General features: G+C 34.5%; 1 protein-coding gene and 1 pseudogene across 1 annotated transcript; one reads left to right on the forward strand and one right to left on the reverse strand.

The window, feature by feature from the left end:
- Positions 1–1746: 1746 nt before the first annotated feature.
- LOC102950083 lies at positions 1747–2680 on the reverse strand (annotated as a pseudogene).
- A 17898-nt stretch (positions 2681–20578) lies between these two features.
- On the forward strand, positions 20579–21520 carry LOC102963651 (olfactory receptor 6C74). Its single transcript, XM_007081569.2, has one exon. It carries the CDS (start codon positions 20582–20584, stop codon positions 21518–21520), a length of 939 nt encoding a protein of 312 aa, XP_007081631.2. The 5' UTR covers positions 20579–20581.
- Positions 21521–24540: the final 3020 nt, after the last annotated feature.

A 24540-nucleotide genomic window follows, 5' to 3' on the forward strand; every position in this document is an offset into this window, starting at 1 on the left:
AGTCCAATGCCTTGATTGGCTAACTGTGGTTTATGGACTCATATACAAATTATGGAAATCATCCTACCAAAAGAAAAAGAAAAAAAAGAAATTATTGAGGTAGATGTAGAGATAAGTGTGTTTGTGTGTGTGTGTGTGTATGCACGTGTGCACGAGAGAAATAGAGACCGAGATAGAGACTGAGTGGGAGAGAGAGAGATTATCTTGGGCATACAAAAGCAATTATCTACTTCAGGACAATTTGACTCTGTGACTCGACAACAGGTCATATAGTAAAACTGTAAGAAGCACCCTACAAGTACATAATTGCTATATTACAAAGCTTTCTAGATTTTTAAGTGGCATGTCACATATATAAAATAACAAGACACTACAGTAAACTACAATACCAGCCAACATAACCAGCTTGAGAGTCTCTTATTGCACCCCTACATCCAACCCCAAAACTGAAGCCATAATCATTTTGGTATACATGTAAACCACTCTTTGCCACAAACTGATTGTGAAGTGCTGGTACCATAGACATAGCCTCTGGAATCAAGCAGAAATGATTTCAATTCTATCTTTCTTACTAGTCATGTGACCAGGAGTAACTTATTGTACCTCTTAGAAGATCATTTTTTCACAAGATAAAATCAGAATAATTTATGCTATAAATTTTGTTTTGTTTCATTTTTTAATATGGATAGTATACTTATACTTATTTTATACTTTCAAATTAGCCTTAAAAACATCACAGAATAAAATACCTGGTTATTATTACATTATAAATGTAGACTCTAAGGAAAACAATTATAACACGAATAAGGAATAGCTGTTAAAGTATCAAATGTGATCTGTCTAGGCAGCATTTTATTCTTAATCAAAGTTACCCAGATTAAGTACACTTACATGAGTCAGTATTTACTTATTATATAGAATAAAATGTAGTATGAAATATATATACCATATTTTTCATTACACTAGCCTAGTGGGATTTCTTTTTAAATTCTCAAATTGGCATTTTAATCTCAATTTCTACTCTTAAATATATTTATTTAAAAACAGTAGAGAATGGGGTGCCTGGGTGGCTCCGTCGGTTGGGCGGCCGACTTCGGCTCAGGTCATGATCTCGCAGTCCGTGAGTTCGAGCCCCGCGTTGGGCTCTGTGCTGACAGCTCAGAGCCTGGAGCCTGCTTCAGATTCTGTGTCTCCCTCTCTCTGACCACCGCCTCCCCCCCGTTCATGCTCTGTCTCTCTCTGTCTCAAAAATAAATAAACGTTAAAAAAAAATTTAAAAAAAAAACAGTAGAGAATGAATATCAAGACATAAAAAGCCAAACAAAGAAAAATCCCAAGGAAGACACATCATTTAGTTGTTTTGAATTTATCAAGAGTTTACAGAAAATCAAATATAAGGACAAAATATACTGCACATGCATGGAAATAATTAAGTCTCCATGATCTAACGCATAAAGTTGATGAAAACAATCTTTCATATATTTGCTACAATTAAGTGGAAGAAGAGGAGAGGAAAGGGTCAAATTTGAGAATGCTTACAATGGAACAGAAAAATAAAGTGTCAGTATTTTGAACAGGAAGGCATATATTGAGAAAAAAGAGCCAATGTAAACATCATGATACTTCAGAAATAAGTGAAAGAACAAGTATGATTATATATTGGATGATGCAATAGTGACATTGGGACCCAATCTAAACACTTCCTTTGCAGATTGCCTTATAAATTTCCTTATAAACCTCATGATTCTACTTGGATAAAGACAGGACTCTTTGTAGCAAGTTCTTAAATGCTTGCTTCACCCGTTGGTTCCTTAGAGTGCAAATAAAAGGGTTCAAAAGTGGTGCGACTGAGGTATTGAGAGTTGCTACTCCCTTCATTAAGGATATCCTCTGTTTGACCGAGGGTTTAATGTACATGAAGATGCAGCTGCCATATGAGAGGGAGATGACAATCATGTGAGAAGAACAAGTGGAGAAAGCCTTTTTTCTCTGGTTGGCAGAAGGGATTTTTAAAATTGTCAGGCAATATATGTGTATGGTAGAATCAGTAATGCCAAGGTGACCAGCAGAGTCACCAAAGCTAAGACGAAACTCATAATTTCCAACACATGTGTATCTCTGCAGGAGATCTGCAGAAGGGGAGCAGTGTCACAGTAGAAATGATCAATGATATTGGAGTCACAGAAGTCCAGGCTTCTGTGGACTAAAATGAGTCCTGGAAAGATTATGAGGGAACCAGTGATCCAAGAGCTTAGGATCAGCTGGATACAGATTTTGCTGCTCATGATGGTTGTATAATGCAGGGGCTTACAGATGGCAACATAACGATCATAGGACATGACAACCAGGAGATAAAATTCGGATGCTCCAAGAAGGAAGGCAAAAAATAACTGAGCTGCACAACAGTTATAGGAAATGGTTTTGTCCCCAGTTGCCATGCTTACAAGCAATTTGTAAATACACAGTTATATAAGAAATTTCTAAGAAGGAAAATTTTTGAAGAAAAATACATAGGGGTCTTGCGATGAGAACCCAGCAAAGTAAGGGTAATGATAATTAAGTTGCCTGAGATGCTTAGCAAGTAGGTGAGAAGCAGGAAGACGAATAGCACAATCTTCACCTTTGGGTCCTCTGTCAATCCTGCTAAGATAAATACTGTCACAGTTGTACGGTTTTCCATCATTACCTCCTATTATGCTTCTGTTCTGGTAAAAATATCAAGAAAAATTATGTAAAGATATCAATTGTAAAATATTAAAATAACAATATCAAAATATTAGTATTTACTATTAATTATATATACTAATGGGACATTGTTTGAAATGATTAATGTAAGATAAACTCTAATAAAAGCTCTTACTTTGCTTTTGAGAAATGATAATGATTTTCTACAAATCTGATGAAATAAAAAACTATCTCATAAATTATCTTTATATTTTGACTTAGGTATATTTATGGTAATGAGATGAAGAAATGAACATGTAGGTGAAAACAATATTTCCTCTTTTCTCAATATGTAAGAACTAAAATGTCATAATACTTATACTCAGCCTGATGATTATATAAATATCATTGCCTCAAGGAACTGGCCACGAATGCAACAGAGAAGCAAGATGATAGATATATAAATACTTATGATGGGTGAAAACAGAAATCCAGCTTTAGGTTGGAGATAATCCTGAAAGTCATTCAGTAGAACAACCAGAGCTCTTCAATGGTTTGGCCTTTGCCACATCTGCTCAGGTAATCAACATTCTGTCTTGGTCCTATCTGATTTTTATTTCTGTAAGTCAGTGTAGTCTGTTTTGTCTTTATTCCGCGTCTTCATTTTACCACCTCCTATGCCATTCATTAAATTCATCTGATTGTGTAGTAAACCTGACTTGAACAGAATCAAACAGATTCAGTGTTTCTTCTGGTTACAGTTCTGAAAACAGGAAGAGAATCACAAAGTGAAATGCAAAATGAAGTGAATAAGAGTTCAGAAAGAAGGATAATGAAAAAGGGAAGAAAAGATAAAAGAAGTGGAAAAGAGGTAAGACAGTAAGGGAAGACCATAAATTTAAACACCATTAGGATAGGATTTTTCTTCAGATGAGACAATGACTTGTATCTGGCTCTTGGCTTCTTACCTGATGTATAGAATTAGTTACGGCAAAGCTCTAATTTACTTCTACATAAGAGAGTACAGAGGAGAAACTGTAGGCAACTTTACTTGGATGACCAGTCACTTGGCAAGTGTTCAGACACTTGCAGGTAATACTGACTGCCTCCAAATTATATGGTATTCAAGAGCTAAGCCAATTCAAATGGAGTTGATTGTGTGGTTGAAAATTATATAAGCTCTCATTAAGCTAAATGTCATGAAAACTCCTAGGTATAAACATTTCATCCCTTGGGGGCAAGTTTCTTGTTTGATGACTTCATTGATGCTTCTTTGAGGACTTCATTATCAATACAAAACATTTATTAAACAATTTAATAGATTCATGGAGAATGCATTGTTATACACTGAGGCGTCAAAGCAGTATAAGTCAATGTCCCTGTCTATCGTGCTTTACCAACATATTGAGGAGACAGAATTTCTGCATGAATATAGCAATGTATAATGTGCCATAAATTTAAAGGTAAATGTGATTGCTTAGGGCAGTCAAGGGAGATTAATAAGAAAATATGTTTTTCTGGCCACGCCAGTCAGAGTGGCCAAAATGAAGAAATCAGGAGACTATAGATGCTGGAGAGGATGTGGAGAAACAGGAACCCTCTTGCACTGTTGGTGGGAATGCAAATTGGTGCAGCCGCTCTGGAAAACAGTATGGAGGTTCCTCAGAAAATTAAAAATAGACCTACCCTATGACCCAGCAATAGCACTGCTAGGAATTTATCCAAGGGATACAGGAGTAGTGATGCATAGGGGCACCTGTACCCCAATGTTTATAGCGGCACTCTCAACAATAGCCAAATTATGGAAAGAGCCTAAATGTCCATCAACTGATGAATGGATAAAGAAATTGTGGTTTATATACACAATGGAATACTACGTGGCAATGAGAAAAAACGAAATATGGCCTTTTGTAGCAACATGGATGGAACTGGAGAGTGTGATGCTAAGTGAAATAAGCCATACAGAGAAAGACAGATACCATATGGTTTCACTCTTATGTGGATCCTGAGAAACATAACAGAAACCCATGGGGGAGGGGAAGGAAAAAAAAAAAAAAAAAAAGAGGTTAGAGTGGGAGAGAGCCAAAGCATTAGAGACTGTTAAAAACTGAGAACAAACTGAGGGTTGATGGGGGGTGGGAGGGAGGGCAGGGTGGGAGGGAGGGCAGGGTGGGTGATGGGTATTGAGGAGGGCACCTTTTGGGATGAGCACTGGGTGTTGTATGGAAACCAATTTGACAGTAAATTTCATATATTAAAAAATAAAAAAAATATATATAAAAAAAAAAAAAAAAAAAAAAAAAAGATGGATCCAAAGCTGTCTTGGAGACATATTAGGAAGTAAAGTAAGGCATTTTAGGTAGGATAAGAAGTGTGGAAAAGGTACATAAAAATAAAAACTCATGAATTAATAAAAACTCATCAGAGAGAATATGATAACAGTTTTCTCCAGGGAATAGTTAAGGTTCTAGACATTCTAGCTATTAGTGCCAAAGTATAATAACATTTTCCTAGTACTTACAAACATTCTCCCAAACCTAAGGGACAATTCCCAAGGAACTTAATTGTATTACAATGGCTATAGTCATCTGAGTCAAAAACAGACCTATCATCCCCACAAGTAAGAATGATATCAAATCAGACCTAGTTTTTCTCCTGCTAACCCAACTCCCTAGAGATACACTGGAACAGTGTATTATAATATGTTTAGCAAGCCTATTACTTTTATTTATGTTTACATTAAAACATGCAAAAGAATTTTCCCTCCTTTCAAAATCATGAACAATTGTTTTATTCAAAAATGGTATCATTTCAGTTCAAAACATTTGGAATGCAGGAAAGGCAATCCTAAGGGGAAGTATATAGCAATACAGGCCTAACTCAAGAAGCAAGAAACGTCTCAAATACACAACCTAACCTTACACCTAAAGGAGCTAGAAAAATAACAGAAAATAAAGCCTAGAGTCAACAGAAGAAGGGAAATAATAAATATTAGAGCAAAAGTAAATGATATAGAAAGAAACAAAAAAAATAAAAAAAGTAGAACAGATCAACAAAATGAAGATCTGATTCTTTGAAAGAATTAATAAAATTGGTAAACTTCTAGCCAGGCTTATCAAAAAGAAAACTGAAAGGACTCAAATAAATAAAATCACAAATGAAAGAGGAGAGATAACAGCCAATACCATAGAAATATAAATAATTATAAGAGAATATTATGAAAAATTATATGACATCTAACTGGGCAATCTCAAAGTAATGGACAAATTCCTAGAAACATTCAAACTACCAAACTTTAAAGAAGAAATAAAAAATTTGAACAGACCCATAACCAGCAAAGAGATTGTATCAGTAACCAGAAATCTCCCAACAAACAAAAGTCCAGGGCCAGATGGCTTTTCAGGGGAATTGTGCCAGACATTTAAAGAAGATTTAATGTATATTCTTCTCATATTGTTCCAAAAAATAAAATGAAAAAAAAAAAACCCTCCAAACTCCTTCTACGAGGGTAACATTACCTTGATTCCAAAACCTGACAAACACCCCACTAAAAGAATTACAGGCCAACATCCCTGATGAACATGGATACAAAATTTCTCAACAAGATACTAGCAAATTGAATCCAACAGTACATTAAAAAGAATTATTCACCACAATCAAGTGGGATTTATTCCTGGGCTGTGTGTTCAATATTTGCAAATCAATCAATGTGATACACCATATTAATGTAAGAAAGTATAAGGACTATCTGATCCTCAGTAGATTCAGGAAAAGCATTTGACAAAATACAACATCACTTCTTGATAAAACCCTCAACAAAGTAGGGATAGAGGGGTAGAAAGAATGTACCTCATAAAGGCCATTTACAAAAGACCCACAGTTGACATCATCTTCAGTGGGAAAAAATTGAGAACTTTTCCTCTAAGGTCAGGAACAAGACAGTAATAGTGGCTCTCGTCATTACTATTTGACACAGTACTGGATGACTTAGCCTGGGCAATCAGAAAAAAAAAAAGGAATAAAAGGTATCCAGATAGTTAACGAAGAAGTCAAACTTTCACTATTTGCAGATGATGTGACACTTATGTTGAAAACCCAAAAGTCTCCACCAAAAAATTGCTAGAACTAATACACAAATTCAGCAAAGTTGCAGGATATAAAATCAATGTACAGAAACCTGTTGCATTACTATACACCAATAATGAAGAAGCAGAAATAGAAATCAAGGAATCAATCCCATTTACATCAGAAACCATAAGGTACCTAGGAATAAACCTAACCCAAGAGGTAAAAGATCTGTACTCTGAAAACTATAGAATACATATGAAGGAAATTGAAGAGGACACAAAGACATAGAAAAGCATTCCATGCTCATGGACTGGAAGAACAAACATTGTTAAAATATCTATACTACCCCAAAGAAATTTACACATTTAATGCAATTCTTATCAAAATACCACTAGTGTTCTTCATGGAGTTAGAACAAACAATCCTAAAATTTGTATGGAATCACAAAGGACCCCAAATAGACAAAGCAATGCAGAAAAAGAAAAGAAAAGCTGGAGGCATCATGATTCTGGACTTCAAGCTATATTACAAAACTAGTCATCAAAACTGTCTGGTACTGGAATAAAAAGAGACACCGAGATCAGTAGAACACAATAGAAAACACCAGAAATGGACCCACAACTATATATTCAACTAACCTTTGACAAAACAGGAAATAATATCCAATTGAAAAAAGTCTCTTCAACAAATGGTGTTGGGAAAACTGGACAGCAACATGCAGAAGAATGAACATGGACCACTTTGTTACACCATACACAAAAGTAAATTCAAAATGGATGAAAGGAATGAGAGAAGATATTTGCAAATGACATATCAGATAAAGGGTATATCTATAAAGAATTCATCAAACTCAATACTCTAAAACCAAATAATCCATTTAGGAAATAAGGGGAAGACCTGAAAAGACATTTTTCCAAAGAAGACATCCAGATGGGCAACAGACACATGAAATAATGTTCAATATCACTCATCATCAGGGAAATACAAATCAAAACCACATTGAGATACCATCTCACAATTGCCAGAATTGCTAAATTTAAGAACACAAGAAGCAACAGGTGTTGGCAAGGATGTGGAGAAGGGGGATCTCTCTTACTTTATTGGTGGGATTGCAAACTGGTGCAACCACTCTGGAAAACAGTATGGAGGTTCCTCAAAAAGTTTAAAATAGAACTACCCTATGACACAATAATTGCACTACTAGGTATTAACCCAAAGGATACAAAAATACAGATTTGAAGGGATACATGAAGGGATAATTTCAGATCCTCTGTAATTAAAATAAAATCAGAATAACTTAAATATATTAATATAAATAAAGTACTCAGAGTTTTAGAGAGATTTATTTTCAAAATGTGGATTATAAATCAGTCTGCAAAACACTAAAATTTACAAACTATTATCCTTAAAGGTATATAAACAGAATTATTCAGGCAAAGTATTTTGTTTGTGATGGTCTCATTTTTATATTTCTATTGCAGGATGAAGCACTTAGATTTATATTTTTTTTTCTTTCCAAGCATCACACTGAAATGTGTAATTTTTATAATAAGTTTTAACACTTGTGGACATTTTGTGATTAGCTATTTCTAGCTTAGATCAACAATTTCTAAAAAAAATTTTAATGTTTATTTATATTTGAGAGAGAAAGAGTGTGCAAGCAGAAGAGGGGCAGAGAGAGAGAGACAGAGACAGAATCTGAAGCAGGCTTCAGGCTCTGAGCTGTCACCACAGAGCCTGATGCAAGGCTCAGACCCACAAACCCTGAGATCATGACCTGAGCCGAAACTGGACACTTAACCGACTGAGCCACACAGGTGTTACTAGATCAGCAATTTAAACTATCCAGGTATCTCTTTTATTCTTCATATTCAATGTGTTTTTAAGTCAATACAGCACAGTACTAAAATTAAGCAACTATTTATCCTATCAAGTGATTATGGTTTATTTCCAGGGAATTCTGTAAACTGTGTGCATATGCCTCCAAGGAATTCAGCTCAAAAAGCAATGTTTCCCTGAGGATCTTTGGCTTGCTTCCTATATAAGAGATGCCAAAATACACAGACTCCTTTTTATATCCTTCAACCGTGTTCTCAGAAGATTCTGTACAAAATGCAGTATCTTAAATGCACCCCATTTACCTTCATTAATTTGTGAATACCTATTTATTGTGTGCTTGAAATGTATCAAGCACTGTTCTGTGTCCAGGGCATACGTCCTGAGAGCTCCCCTGCTCCCTTCTACCATGTGAGGACCTAGTTAAAAGTGTATGAAATCTATGCAGCAGGCTCTTGCCAGACACCAGATCTGTTGGCACCCAGATCTTAGACTTTCTACCTCTAAAGCTGAGAAATAAATGTTTGTTGTTCAAAGCACCCAGTTACAGTATTTTGTGATAGCAGCGCCAACAGACTAAGCAAAAATAAAAACAGAGAATTCATTGCCAAGAGACTTGTCCTGCAAGAAATGTTAAACAAAGTTCTTTAGGAGGAATTCAAATGATATAGGTCAGAAATTCTGATCTACATCAAGAAAATAAGAGTGTTGAAGAAGTAAAGGGATAAGTACATTCAATTGCATTTTCTACAAAACTGACATTCTGTATAGCACCAACCATTTATTAAAATTAATTACAAATCCAATACCATGAGTATGTTTCTGTCTTTAATAATAGGCAATATTCTGAGATCCAAGTTAGATTATCTCTGAACACCTTCCTCCTTCACTCCCTGTTTTCTTCTTCTTTATTTCCATCATATACTTTCCTACTTTCCTTTTCCATTATTTATTATTTCCTTCTTTCTTGCTTTAATCAACAGACAGTTTTAAGGAGAAACTTTATCTGACAAGATTGGCAAGTGGGGTTATAAAAATTTACAAAATGCCTTTCATAGTGGCAACCTGGACATGTGATGGCTTTGAAGAGTCAATGGTCCCAAAGTTCATACATTTGAAGAATGACATAAATTTACAGAATCAAGAAACCAAGCTAACTCCAAGCATGACTAAATGCCTAAACAAATCATAATCAAACTACTAAACACCGAAGACAATGAGAAAATCTCAAATCTGGCTAGAGATAAAGGACGAATTACATACTATGAATATTAGAGAACAAAGGCTTAAACAATTTCTGACTTCTTTTCACAAGCTATGGAGACCAGAAAACAGAGGACACCTTTAGAGTGCTGAAACAAACAAGCAAGCAAACAAACAAACAAACAAAAAACTATTTGTCAATTTAGAATTCTATACAGTACAACTATGCTTCAAACATTACAGGGAAATAAAGACATTTTCACATAAAATCAAACTAAGAGCATTTTTCAGTAACACATCTGCACTACAAGAAATGTTGCAGGAAGTTTGTCAGCTGAAGAAAACTGAATCCAGCCAGAAAGCTGGAATTTCAGGAAGAAATCAGAAATATCAAACCTTTTAAACATGGGGCAAATATTGAAGACTGCATATTTAAAATAAGCTTGAAATAAAATAAAAGTTCATCACAAAGAAATTTAAATATTCACATATTTAAAAGACTTTTAAAAATACTGTAACAAAAATTCTATCTTAAGTAAAAGTTCAGTGGATGGGCTGAACAGCAGAAAGATGATTATAAAAAAAAGTCAAAAAAAAGAGTTAACTTAGAGATTAATAGAGACCACTCAATTTGAAAAACAAAAAGTCAAATATATATATTTAACGAACACAGCCTCTGTGACCTATGGGACAATATCAAAAGATCTAACGTACGTGTGTAATTTGAATTTTAAAAAGCAGAGGATATTATAAGTCAGCACTGTCCAAAAAAATATAATGCAAAACACAAATGTAAGCAACATTTGTAATTTAAAATTTTCTAGTAACCTTATTTTTAAAAAGTAAAGAGAACAGGTGAAATTGATTTCAATAAGATATTTTAACCAAGTATACCCAAATGATTATCATTTCAACATCTAATACATATTTAAAAATTAAAGAGATATTTTACTTTTTTTGTACTAAGTCTTTGAGATGTGAGGTACATTTACATTCACAGCACATCTCAGTTTGGACTAGCCACATTTCAATTTTTAGTGGCTACCAAATTGGATAGTGTAAACATAGATAATGTAAATGGTTTGTTGTTAACTTCTTCATTTTGGCTTCTCAGAAGCTTCAGACCAAATTCATGGTAAGTATGAAAAAACATGCGGAAATTAAAAAACACTCATAAACAACTAATGGGCCAAAGAAGAAGTTGCAAAGGAAATTCGAGAACACTTGAAGACAAATGAAAGCAAACACACAAGATACCAAAACTTATGAAATACAATGAAAGCAGTGTTCAGAAGCAAAATTATAGCTTTAAACATCTGCTTTAACAAAAAAAAAAAAAAATAGCTCATATCAATAATCTAATTTCAAAATTCCAGATTTAAATTTAAAAAAGAGCAAAATTGGGGCACCTAGGTGGCTCAGTTGGTAAAGCTTCCAACTTCAGCTCAGGTCATAATCTCATGGTTGTGGGTTCAAGCCCCATGTCAGGGTCTGTGCTGACAGCTTGGAGCCTGGAGCCTACTTAAGATTCTGTGTCTCACTCTCTCTTTGAACCTCCCCTACTCATGCGTGCGCTCTCTCTCTCTCTCTCTCTCTCTCTCTCTCTCATTAAATGTTAAAAATTTTCAAATTAAAAAAGAGCAAAATAAACCCAAAACCAGCAGAAACAAGTAAATAATAGAGTGGAGATAAATGAAGTAGAAGAGGGGGAAAAATAGAGAAAAATCAACAAAACCGAAAGTTGGTTCTTTCAAAAGGTCAACAAAAGCAGACAAACCTTTAGCTTGATTGACAAGAAGAGAGGAGAGAAGGTTCAAATTGCTAAAATCAGGAATCAGAGTCATTATTAAGGAATATAATGGAATATATTCCATTATACAAATATTTATATTTATATAAATATATTATATATTATATATTTATATATATAAATACATAATATATAATATATATTTATATATTTATATATTATATATTATATATTTATATATATAAATATAAAGGAATATAAGAATAAATACGAACAATTGTGCATGGACAAATTAGCATAATTGAAACATTTGTAAAAACCCACAAATTACCACTTAAGGTTGAACAGAATATCTAATACACCTGTAGTTATTAAGGAAATTGAATCAGTAATCTAAATAAAGAATATCCAAGACCAGATAAATGTTCCTAAAACTTTAATTTTTTTTAATGTTTTACTTATTTTTGAGAGAGAGAGGGCAGGGGGAAGGGCAGAGAGAGAGGGAGACACAGAATCCAAAGCAGGCTCTAGGCTCTGAGCTGTCAGCACAGAGCCCAAAACGGGGCTTGAACTCACAAACCGTGAGATCATTACCTGAGCCAAAGTTGGATGTTTAACCAACTGAGCCACCCAGGTGCCCCCTGAAACTTTAAAGAAGAATTAAAGAATTAAATAATTTTAACTTCCAAATATTAGAGATTATAATGGCCTTCCTACTTGATTGCATGAGGACAGCATTATTCTGATTCTAAAGCCAGATAAAAACATCACAAAACAGAATAATACAGATCTATATCCCTTATGAATATAGATGAAAAAATCCTCAACAAAATATTAGCAAATCAAATTTAGCTGCATTTAAAGGTAATACACCATGATAAAATGGGATGTAATGTACAGTGATCCAACATACAACAATCAATTGGCATAATACACCAATGATAGAAGATAAAATAAAGGGAGAAAAAAAAAACCATGGTCATTACAACCGATGCAGGAAAAGTCTTTGAGAAGATTCAAATGATAAAACTTCATGATAAAAATATAGCAAACTTGGAATAGAAAGAAACTTCCTCAAACTGCTAAGTGTTCATGAAAACCCTACAGCTATTGTCACACTTAGTGGTGAAAGATTGAAAGCCTTCCCCAACCTCCAGGACACAACAAGGATGTCTACATTCTCAACTGCTATTCATTATTGTGCTGGAAGTTCTAGCCAGAACGGTTAGATGAAAATAAATAAAAACACTTGAATTGGAAAGAACTTTAAGTTCTTTATGGAAAAATCAAATAGAAATGGAAAGTCCAGAATAATCTCATACATCAATAGCCAATCAATTTTCTCATAAGGTACATAGACTATTCAATGGAGGAAAGAATAGTCTCTTAAATGGTGCTGGAACAACTGGATAGCCACATGCTAAGAATAGTTAGAGCCCTAGGTCACCACTATTCACAAATTAACTCTAAGTATATCAATTACATAGAAGTAAGAGTAAACTATAAATTTCATAGCAGAAAATATAGAGGTCTATTTTCATAACTTTGATTTGGATTTAGCAGTTGATTCTTATGTATGACACCAAAAACATAAGCAACAAAAGAAAACATTAAATTGGACTTCATCTAAATTTTATGCATCAGAGGGCATTGTCATGAAAGTGTAAAGTAAACCTGGAAGGGCAACTGGGTGGCTCAGTGGTTAAGCATCTGACATGATCTCAGGGTTCATGAGTTTGAGTCCCACATCAGGTAAGCACAAGACCCACATTGGGTGAACACAAGACCCACTTCGGATGAGCCCCGCTTCTCTCTCTCTCCCTCTCTCTTTCTTTCTCTGCCCTTCATGGGATTCTTTGTCTCTGCCCCTTGCTCACTTGTGCCCCCTCCCCCCTCTGTTTCTCAAAAAGCGAAAACCTGAAAAAAGTATTTTCTTTTAAAAAATTTTTTTAAATGTTTTATTTTTGAGACATAGCGAGACAGAGCATGAGCAGGGGAAGGGCAGAGAGAGAGGGAGACAGAATCTGAAGCAGGCTCCAGGCTCTGAGCTGTCAGCACAGAGCCTGACGTGGTGCTCGAACCCACAAACCACGAGATCATGACCCGAGCCAAAGTCAGATGCCCAAGCAAGTGAGCCACCCAGGCGCCCCTGGAAAAAGTATTTTCATATCACATATCTGATAAGGTTCTAGTATTCAGAATACATAGAGAACTATTGCAAATCAGCTGCAACAAAAACCAATCACAAATAACCCAATTTTAATATGTGCAAAGGATTCGAACAGACATTTCTCCAAATGGCCAACAAGGACATGCAACAGTGTTACACATCATTATAAAAATGCAAATTAAAACCACAGTGAATTGCACTTCAATTATGGCCACGCTGGGAGGATCCCAGCATGGCCATAATTAAAAAAAGAAAAGAAATTGATATGGAGAAATTGGAAATCCAATACATTGTTAGTGGGAATGTAAAACAGTGTAGGCACTGAGGAAAGTTTGGGAGTCTCATTAAAAAAGATAAACATAAAATTACCATATGATTCAACAATATCATTCCTAGATATTCACCCAAATAACTGAAAACAGGCTCTCAAATTCTTGTATGCTATTGTTTATAGCAGCACTATTCGCAATAGCCAAAAGGTGGAAACAACTCAAATGTCCATCTACAGATAAATGGATAAAATGGGATACATATGCATAATGGAATATTATCCAGCTAGAAAAATGAAGTATTAATTCATGCTTAAGTATGGATGAACGTCAGTATCATGATGCTAAGTGAAAGAAACCAGACATAAGAGGTCACATATTATATGATTCCATATATATGAAATATCTACAGAGTTAGAATAGATTGGTATATGCCAGGGGCTCAGAAAAGAAGGGATGGGAAATGACTATTAAGTGGGTACAGTTTCCTTTTAGGAGAGCAGTGTTTGGAACTTAATATAGGTGGTGGTTGCTGAACAATGTGGATGGACTAAATGCCACTGAACTGTACACTTTAAAATAGTTGACTAGGGACACCCGGGTGCTCAGTTGGTTAAGCATCCAGCTCTTGGTTTGAGCTCAGGTCATGATCTCACAGTTTCATGAGTTTGAGTCCTGTGGTTGGGCTCTGTGCTGGCAGCACAGAGCCTATTTGGGATTCTCTCTCTCCCCCTCCCTCTCTGCCTCTCCCCACTTGTGCCATCTCTGTCTCTCTCAAAATAAACTTAAAAAAAATAAAATGGTTGATCAAAAAAAAAGACTATAGCAATATAAAAACTACAATAAAAATTTTTAGTAAAAAAGAGTATTAGAGAACCATATCATATAGTTAATGCAAATTTTCTTTTCTGGACTTTATGATTTGAATAGCTTAATTAAGTTCTGGGGGCACCTGGGTGGCTTAGTCAGTTGAGCGTCTGACTTCGGCTCAGGTCATGATCTCGCAGTCCGTGAGTTCAGCCCCGTGTGGGGCTGTATGCTGACAGCTCAGAGCCTGAAGCCTGCTTCGTATTCTGGGTCTCCCTCTCTCTCTGCCCCTCCCCCACTCATTCTCTCTCTCTCTCTCTCTCTCTCTCTCTCTCTCTCTCTCTCTGTCAAAAATAAATAAACATTAAATTTTTTTTTTTAAAAATTTGTGATTGGTTATCCATAATTATGGTATCACATGCTTTCATTGCCCTAAAAATCCTCTGTCTACATCTCTTCATCCTTCACCCCTTTCCCTAACCCCTGGCAACCACTGGTCTTTTTACTATTTCCATAATTTTCTTATTCTGTAATGTCATATAGTTGGAATAATAGAGTATGTACTTTTCCAGATTGGCTTCTTTCACTTAGTAATATGCATGTAAGATTCCCCCATATCTTTTCATAGTTTGATGGCTCATTTCTTTTCAACTGGTATTTTTCTCATTTTAAAATACTTTATCCTGAAGTTATTTTCAAATGCTTCCAGAGTTGCATAAGTTTTAATTATTAGTTTTCAGTGTAGATTATTTTATTTGAAAATTGGAAAGACCTATATCAGAAAATTTTTATATAGATGACACCCTGAATTTAATATTTTAAAAATTAACTCATCATTATTCCCTCTTTCCTCCAAATTTCTTCCATGCTCATTCCAGGCTTCCTGTTATGCCACATCTTATTTAGTGACATTGTCTCATTTCTTATTTCATCATGTTCAAAATTTCAGAATAACCATCAATTGCTCTCATATCCAAATAACTCAACTTTTTAATTCTTCATCATATACTTTTTAAATTTCTAGTTTGAGGGCTATACCAGATCCTAAATATATAGGGATGAATAATATAACAGACAACTCTCTGCCCCTAAATGGCTTAATTATCTAAGAGAACAGAGATGAGAGAGAGAGAGAGAGACAGAGACAGAGAAAGAGAGGAGAAAAATACATAAAATAAATATTGATAGAGTTGTAAAGAAAAAAAATGTTGAGATAATGACTATAAAGAAGGGGAGGGTCTCCTCACAAATGGTTTCCTCTGAAAATGACTGTTTTAAGGAGATGATATTTAATTAGAGACCTGGAATTTGGAGGCCAAGTGAGAGCAGATGTAGGGAGAGAGGTGAAAAAGAGCTTAAGGAATGGAAAGAGAGTCGGTATTACACTGATAACAGCAGATAAGGAAAGAATGGAAGAGCATGAAGAAGGGTAGTGAAGAGCTATGCCAAGGATTCTTATTGGCCACTCATCTACAATTTAATGTGGCTTTGGGACATAATTTTAGCAAAGAAGTAGCATAACTTGAGAAAACATATTTTTATCTTCTCTACAGAAAATAGATTGGATAAGGAAAAGAGGCAAAGATCATTTAGAAGCTTATTAGAGGCTACTATTTAGACCAAGTGGAAGGGAATGGTAGAGTGGATTCAGATCTTAGCAGTTGTAGCAGACATTATGTTTAATCACAAAACGTTTCCTACTGGACACACATCAAGACTAGACATCTGGACATTTTGCATTTTGGTATGTCTATATAACTGGGTTATTATCAATGGAAAATAAATGGAAATTATGAGAATTACCTCCAAGCCTAGCACTAAAAACCTCCCCTGTGATGATTTACCAGACTCTCTTCTTCTGTCTATTGTAGATATATGTTGAAGAGGCCAGAGCTTTAAAAGTTAATTTCTGAATGGTGGCATAGAGTAGGCACATCCCACCCTACAAACATAATCTCTGCCATCTGTGCAGCATATTTGACTTTAAATTTCCAGGAAATAACTTTTCATTGTGTTAAATCTGGCAAAAAAAAAAAAAAAGACCCAATTCATTGAAAGTAAGAATAGTGGCTAAACCTTGAGAGGGATAATGACCAGAAAAGAATAAAAGGGAGGATTCTGCAGTACTGGTAACATTCTACTTCTTTATCTGAGTACTGCTTATGCGAGTATGTTACATCTGTGAAAAGTGACCAAGCTATATAGTATAATAATTGCATATTCTGTACATACATTTTTACTTAATTGAAATACCTTTAAAAATCTATGTAATATTGCAATGATTTTAAAGTTTATCTGTTATAACAGGATTAGTTTAAGTACTTAGCAGTAGAAATAAAGGTAAAATGAATTGAAATAAAATTTTATGTAGAATCAACCAAATTTCCTGCAGATTGGGTGAAGACACTTAGATAGCTGGTACAAATATTAGACTCTTATTGTCTGTCTTGAGACACTCATTTCCCCTCAATCTAGAGCTCTATGATTTTGATCCTTCCAGGGTAATATCCCACACTTAATATTTCTTTTGTCAATGATGACATGTCTTGCTTTCAAATCCTAAAACTAATTAAGTCTCTAAATTCAATCTGTCACTCAAGAAGATAGCCTTGAAAGGTTTAATTTAGGTAGGTATAAGCCCCTTATTGAATCAGGATTCAAATTTTTAGTAATCCCCTTAAAGTCTTTTCACAATATGGATTGGGGAGTTTCACTTTTCTTGTGTAGAATGTATATTTGTCGGATATGTAAGCTGTAAGTTCCAAAAACTCCTTATGGCTTACAACATATAGCTGTCTAAAAAGAAGATTTTGTCTTGTTTTATAAACTTAAGTTTATGGATTATAGAGTTTTCTCCACTTAATAAATAAGTCATGTATTTTTAATGTATTTGTACAATGGTCTCCCAGGGAATGTTTCCATCTTTTAAAAATTGTTTCATCAGCTAATCCTCTTGAGATCAATGGCAGAGTACACAAAAATGATTATAGTTCTTGCAATCTTAAAAACTACAAAAGAAGCAATAGTGCTTCTCATGGAGGCCAGACACATTTCAAAGTAAACAATGAGACTGAAACATTCCCTTTTTACCACTCCATTCTAAATTTTTTAAAGAGGTGTGTTTATTTTATATGTAATGCAAAAAAATGTGCTCCAAATTTAATATAGAATAAATTGGAGATATGGCTCTTTAAAGAAAATAATGAGAAGAAATGAAATTAGATGAATTTCTTGTTATCATAAAAATCTTTCAGCTCATGTGTCTTGAGTGTGAGGTGCTGGGATTAATGTATTTTGGATGAGAATGTAAGATAAAAGTAGGTTAAAGCAATATAAAAAAATATGATGAATATACAACATTCAGAAATTGCCTCTGTTCTGGGACTCAAATCAAAAGAAGACAATTGGGGATGAAATTGCTACTAACAACAATAAGGTTTGGAAAAAAAAGTATTTTGGTCATATTAACTGCACAAAGTGGACAAAAAAAGTTGATTTATTTGTAAGTCATTGAAATATATAGTATGATGTTAAAACTATTTTTTTATCAACTCAGTCGAGTTGTCTTAATAAGAAACCTTTGAAACTTCATTTTGTAGGAATCAAGTTTTAAATAGATACCCTTCATAGGCTTCAACAGAATCTCAGAAATGAATTTTATTAAATGAATGTGTTGTTTTCCTCACATAATTATAATTATATATGCCTTTAGTATGCAAAGTCAATGTGAATATCATAAAATATGTCACTAGAAAAATGAATTAGTCTTGAATTTGAGAAACTTCATTTTGTTGAATTCAATAGAATTTAAATATTTCATGAACTCCCCAGTTTTCATATCCCAAAGGAGTCTCCTCTCTCTTACCTATAAATTACCTAAGTTGGTACAGAAGTCCCTAGGACTGTAAAAATGGTCAGAAATAATGACTTTTACTGCCATTCAGCAAGTATTTTATTTGGAATTAAAAGAAAAAAAATGATGTAATTTACAATAGTTTTTGTTGGGGGGGTTGCAATTTTGTAATTTAAATTTAGCCTGGGAATATGCATGTATGATTCACTTCTATCTTTATAATTTGGCACCCTATAGAATTCATCCTCTGCTGATTGACATTTCCCTATGCTTTTGACTTAAATGGCCAGAATGCAGACATTTTTAGAAAAATGATACACTGAGGAGTGTGGGAAAAGAAAGAAAACAAGTAAGAAAGGAATAAAGTGAAAGAGGAAAAAAAGAAATCTTAGTGCATTATAATTATTTATAACCATTGGAAATATTTGTACATTCTCAACCTCTGAACTGGAATATATGAAGTGTAAAAAGTTTATTTTTTTAAGTTTATTTTGAGAAAGAGAAAGTACAGATCAGGGAAGGGCAGAGAGAGAGGGAGACACAGAGAGAATACCAAGCCCATGCAGGGCTTGTACCCATGAACCATGAGATCTTGACCTGAGCTAAAGTCAGATGCTTAACCGACTGAGCCACCCAGGAGCCCTGAAGTATAAAAAGTTTAAAATGCAATGTAACATATGACATGATATTCTTAAGAAATATGGTCATGCTTTACAAAAATTTGGTGATAGACTTTCAATATAATAAACATGAGGATGTAGGCATGGTCTGGAAAAAGATGGAAAACAAGAAAAAATGAAAAGGTAACATAATTCTATGTAATTTTTTAAGTTTATTTGTTTATTTTGAGAGAGATAGAGACAGCACAAATGGAGGAGGGGCAGAGAGACAGAGGGAGAGAGAGAGAATCCCAAGCAGGCTCTACACCGTCAGTGCAGAGCCCAATGTGGAGGGACTCAAACCCACAAAGCAGTGAGATCATGACCTGAGCTCAAACCAAGAGTGGACACTTAACCGACTGAGAATAAGAGAAGAGAAGGGGGACATGAGTAAGAAAGAAGTGAAGAGTCTACCGTGACAACAGGGGAAGCCATGCAGAGCAAGGACACTAAAAGGAACTAGTAGGCAGGGGTAGATAAAATTTTTGTATGGCTTGTTTTCTAGAACCCTTTTCTGTTACTGCAAAAACTAAATAAGGCATGCTACATAAATAATACAATCATCATGCATGAGGATACACTTCCTGTCTGCTTGGTTTCATATCACAGAAAGGAGAATAAACAGGGCTGGTGAGATGAAAGTAAATCCAAAGGAAAAAGGAGAAAGCAGACCTAAAGTGGTCATGAGGATTTCAATCTTGAAGAGTTTGCAAAAGTTTGGTGAAAGTACTGAGTCCCCACTGTATATGGGCCTCAGATGTTTAGGTCAAGTTTACATTTCTTAAAAGGCGAAGAGTCCTCAGCTGAAATCTGACTTACAGAATACTATCATAAGGAGTAATAAATAGAGAAAAGAGACACGATTAGCAAAGAAGAATGAGCCAGCTGATGATGTAAAATAATGTAAATGTAAACTAAATAGATTGGAAAAAATTGCAACTACAGAAGATGCAAGTTAAAATATCATGACAGTTTTTCTGTTTCTTTCTTTGTCTCTATTTTAATATGACTTTGTAAATGCCATATATTATCCTTTTGGAATGCCTGAAATTATGACACTTGAGAAAAGAAACTCAGAGAGTTGCACTGAGTTAGTGAAATTCTGAGTACAAATTATATGAGCGAATTTTTAGAGGCTGTTACTGCTGACTAGCAGAATATCGAAGGAGTTTAGGTGTCAGTAGCAACATGTATATGGATGATCTCAAGATAATAGGTATCTCATACAGCCTTATCCCCTTTAATTCTCTTTTTTTTTTCTTATTCCTTACTTTATTATAATTTCATTGGTAGAAGTCAGCCATGAGAAACCACACCACGGTAACAACCTTCATTCTTCTTGGACTGACTGATAACCCACAATTACAAGTGGTTATTTTTCTTCTCCTTTTTTTCACCTACATGTTGAGTGTCACTGGGAATCTAACCATAATCACCCTCACCCTGTTGGATTCTCATCTAAAGATACCCATGTACTTCTTCCTCCGAAGCTTTTCATTTTTAGAAATCTTATTCACAACTGTCTGCATCCCCAAATTTCTTGTCAGCATGGCAACAGGTGACAAGACCATTTCTTACAACAGTTGTGCAACACAGCTGTTTTTTACTACTGTCTTGGGTGCAATCGAATTTTTTCTTCTGGTTGCCATGTCTTATGACCGCTATGTAGCCATCTGCAAACCCTTGCATTACACCACCATCATGAGTGACAGAGTCTGCAACTTGTTGGTCTTTGCTTCATGGTTGGCCGGTTTTATAGTAATTGTCCCACCACTCCTTGTGGGTCTCCAGCTAGACTTCTGTGCAGCCAACACTGTAAATCATTTCTTCTGTGATTTTACTCCTATATTACAGCTCTCTTGCACAGACACAGCTGTAATAGAATTAATGGCATTTCTCTCAGCCATTTTGACACTCCTGGTTACACTGGTATTAGTGATTCTCTCCTATGCAAACATCATCAGGACTATTCTGAAGATACCTTCTTCTCAACAGAGGAAGAAAGCCTTTTCTACATGTTCTTCTCACATGGTGGTTGTGTCCATTTCTTATGGCAGCTGCATCTTCATGTATGTGAAGCCTTCTACAAAGGAGAGAGTGTCTTTAAATAAAGAGATAGCCTTGCTCAGTACTTCTGTTGCCCCCGTGTTGAATCCCTTCATTTATACACTGAGAAACAAACAAGTGCAAGATGCTTTTAAGCACATGCTCAAAAAGATTGAGATTTTCTCAAGTAAGTGAACCATTTTAGTGATATTACTGACGTTATGAGTAAAATAAAGCAAGAAGGGTAGAGTGTTTCACAGAGCTCTTCAAAGTTTGTATTCAAAATAATACTGTTTTTCTTGACATAATTTTCATAGTGGCCTGCCTAACTTCCAAAGCCTAATTCTTTCCCTTATCTGTCCCTTATTTGGACCAAAATTATTTGCCTTTTTATTTGGTGCTTTTATCTATTTCCTTTTAAAATTCTCTCAGAGGAAGAACAAAGTTAGACTTTAATTTTTCCATGTTCCTTTCTGCTGTTCTGGAATTCAGAGATTCAATTTTACATATATTCTATATAGAGTTAATTCACTACCTAGATTTCTAAAACTTAGCTGGAAAGCACATATTTCTAGAAACCCACAAATTATCACTGACTCAAAGGAAAATAAAAATGGGAATTGACCTGTAACTATTAAATAGATTGAATCACTAATCATATGTCCTTAAATAATGTGGATTTTGTTTGTTTGTTTGTTTCTGTAAATAGAGGTCATGGCAATCATTTCAAACAATTTATAAATTGCTTTTGCTTATTATTATTACTCTTTATCATATACTGTCGGTAAAAAACAAAACACAAAAATACTTGAATTTCACAGTATATGTATATTTATTTGTTTATAAATTATACAATTACAGTATAGAATATTTAAACACTTTAATACAAAAATAGAAATTAAGCAAGGAAATTAGGCAAAAGAATTAATATATTTTATAATATAACTTTATTATATAAATTAATTTTAATATTAATGGTACAACTATTAGATTCAATTTGATAAAACACATATTATTATATTTGCAAATATCAGTTTAGTTATGTGATAAATTATCTGAAAGCTTATTCCAAGCCTATCTGATCTTGGTACTTATCTAGAAGGACCATCATAGTTCAAAATTGATGCCTTACAATGCATACTGATCACATCGAAAGAAGTAAAAATCAAAATAAGATAAAAACAGAGAAGAAGGAAATCCATAAGAGACTCTTAAATACAGAGAATAAATGGAGGGTTGCTGGAGGGGTGCTGGGTGGGGGGGAAAGGGCTAAATGGGTGAGGGGCATCAAGGAAGGCACTTGTTGGGATGAGCACTGGCTGTTATATGCAAGTGATGAACCACTAAATTCTACTTCTGAAACCATTATTACATTATATGTTAACTAACTTGGATGTAAATAAATTTTTTTAAAAAAGAAAAAAAAGATTTAGATTGAAAAAAAAGAAGTGAAAATCACAATAATTATTCTTTTGTCCTACTTGAATTTTTGACATTGAGTTACTACATTTCTGTCTTCTCTAATGTTAATCTGCTGCCTAAACTTTTCTTTTTATACAAATATTTTTTACAGTGCAGAGAAAGTCTTTATTTGGAATATTTTAATAGAGATTAAAATAATTCTAAGTTTTCCAGTGGGTGGATGAGCATTTTCATAATTAATGAGCTTATATACTCTTCAGTAACAATAACCATGGCAAAAATTTCAAGCAATCAATTTCTAAATTTCTTTAGCTTATTACACCTTTCTTTTGAAAACTGGTTACTTTTCATTACTATTAAAATACCACATATTTTGGAACAAAATGGTAGGGAAATATCTTCATGAAAGCATACTATTAATGGGTATTTGTTGGGTATTGATGGGTATTTGAAAAGAGAAAATTGGAATATGTCTGTTTGTAAAATAAAATTGTGTATTTCTCTTACTGTGTATTTAAAAAATACTTTGCCTGAGAAGTTCTGATTCGCTGATAGAGTTTTGAAAAAGATATCTTAACATATCATTACAAGCTTCCTTCTTTCTCTTATCCCCACTCCCTCACCTCCTCCTCCTTACTCCTCTGATCCTTTGAACGTAAAAAAACTATTCTTAGATGAAAGGCTGTGCAAAAACAGCCTGTATTTGTCCTGCAGATTATGGTTCGCTTGCCCCAGGTCAAAATTATGGCAAAAGGCCAGAGATGGCCCTAAAGCCTTATTTCAAGTTGATGAAACCTACCTGTTATGCTCCATTAGTCCACAAAATTCAATAACTCAGTATTTAGTGCCAAGATTGTTTTAATTTAAACCAATAAGTGGGCCATAACTTAAAATGCAGTTGCAATTGATGTTACCACCTAATTCAGCCTATGAATTTACTGTCACCCTCTGAAATTCGTCTGTGATAGGACAGCTAAACATTTGAATTAAATGGCTATATGGAATGGATCACCATTCCTGTATCATTTTTTAAAGTATTAGATAGTAACACCAAGTACTGCAGTTTTGCCAGGGAAAGAAGCTTTAGATTTATTATTTTTTAATGAGGGGGAACTCCATGGTTTTCTACTTGGCCTTGAGTATATATATTTTAACAATATATTCAGGATGATTTTTCACATGCAGTAGAATCACTTCCCACACCCCTATTATCTTCCACTCTAATAAGTGTATACCCTGACATTCTATCATCATTATAATTAAGATTAACTCAGAGATGAGGTCAAGCAATACCTGAAAGTTCCAGGTTTTACCCTCTTCAGTGCACAGTTTTCCTGGCAAAGGAATATATATCCATTCAGGAAAACTAGAGGGAGAATTTAGACATTAATATCAATGCATGGGTCTTCCTCACAGATAACTTCCTTCATGGGTTCTGGCTCCGTGAACTCACTAAAGTCTTTAATTGGATAAGGATCTCTAACTCCTTATGATGCCTGGATCATCCCTTCTTTCACCTAACCTAGAGTTCTTTTAATTATATAGGTCATATAGGAATTTAGTGGATTGTCTTTATTTTAGTCTTGGGGCAGCATGATGTTTTATTCAATTTACTACTAAAGCGTATGATGCAATTTTGATAACCACTCTAACCCTACCAACTAGTAAGTAACCAAAACCATCTTGCTAAGGGCTATAACATGGTCTCTGCCCTTCCATGGTCCCATCATTTCCAGTGAAGTGAAGAAGCTCATTTTAATGAGATTATCTCCACTTTCATTTCAGACCAGCAG

Source organism: Panthera tigris, chromosome B4, assembly GCF_018350195.1.
Source record: "Panthera tigris isolate Pti1 chromosome B4, P.tigris_Pti1_mat1.1, whole genome shotgun sequence".
NCBI lineage: Eukaryota > Metazoa > Chordata > Mammalia > Carnivora > Felidae > Panthera > Panthera tigris.

Bases quoted from the DNA above. Each gene is read 5' to 3' on its own strand.
- LOC102963651 (XM_007081569.2), top strand. From the start codon at position 20,582: ATGAGAAACCACACCACGGTAACAACCTTCATTCTTCTTGGACTGACT.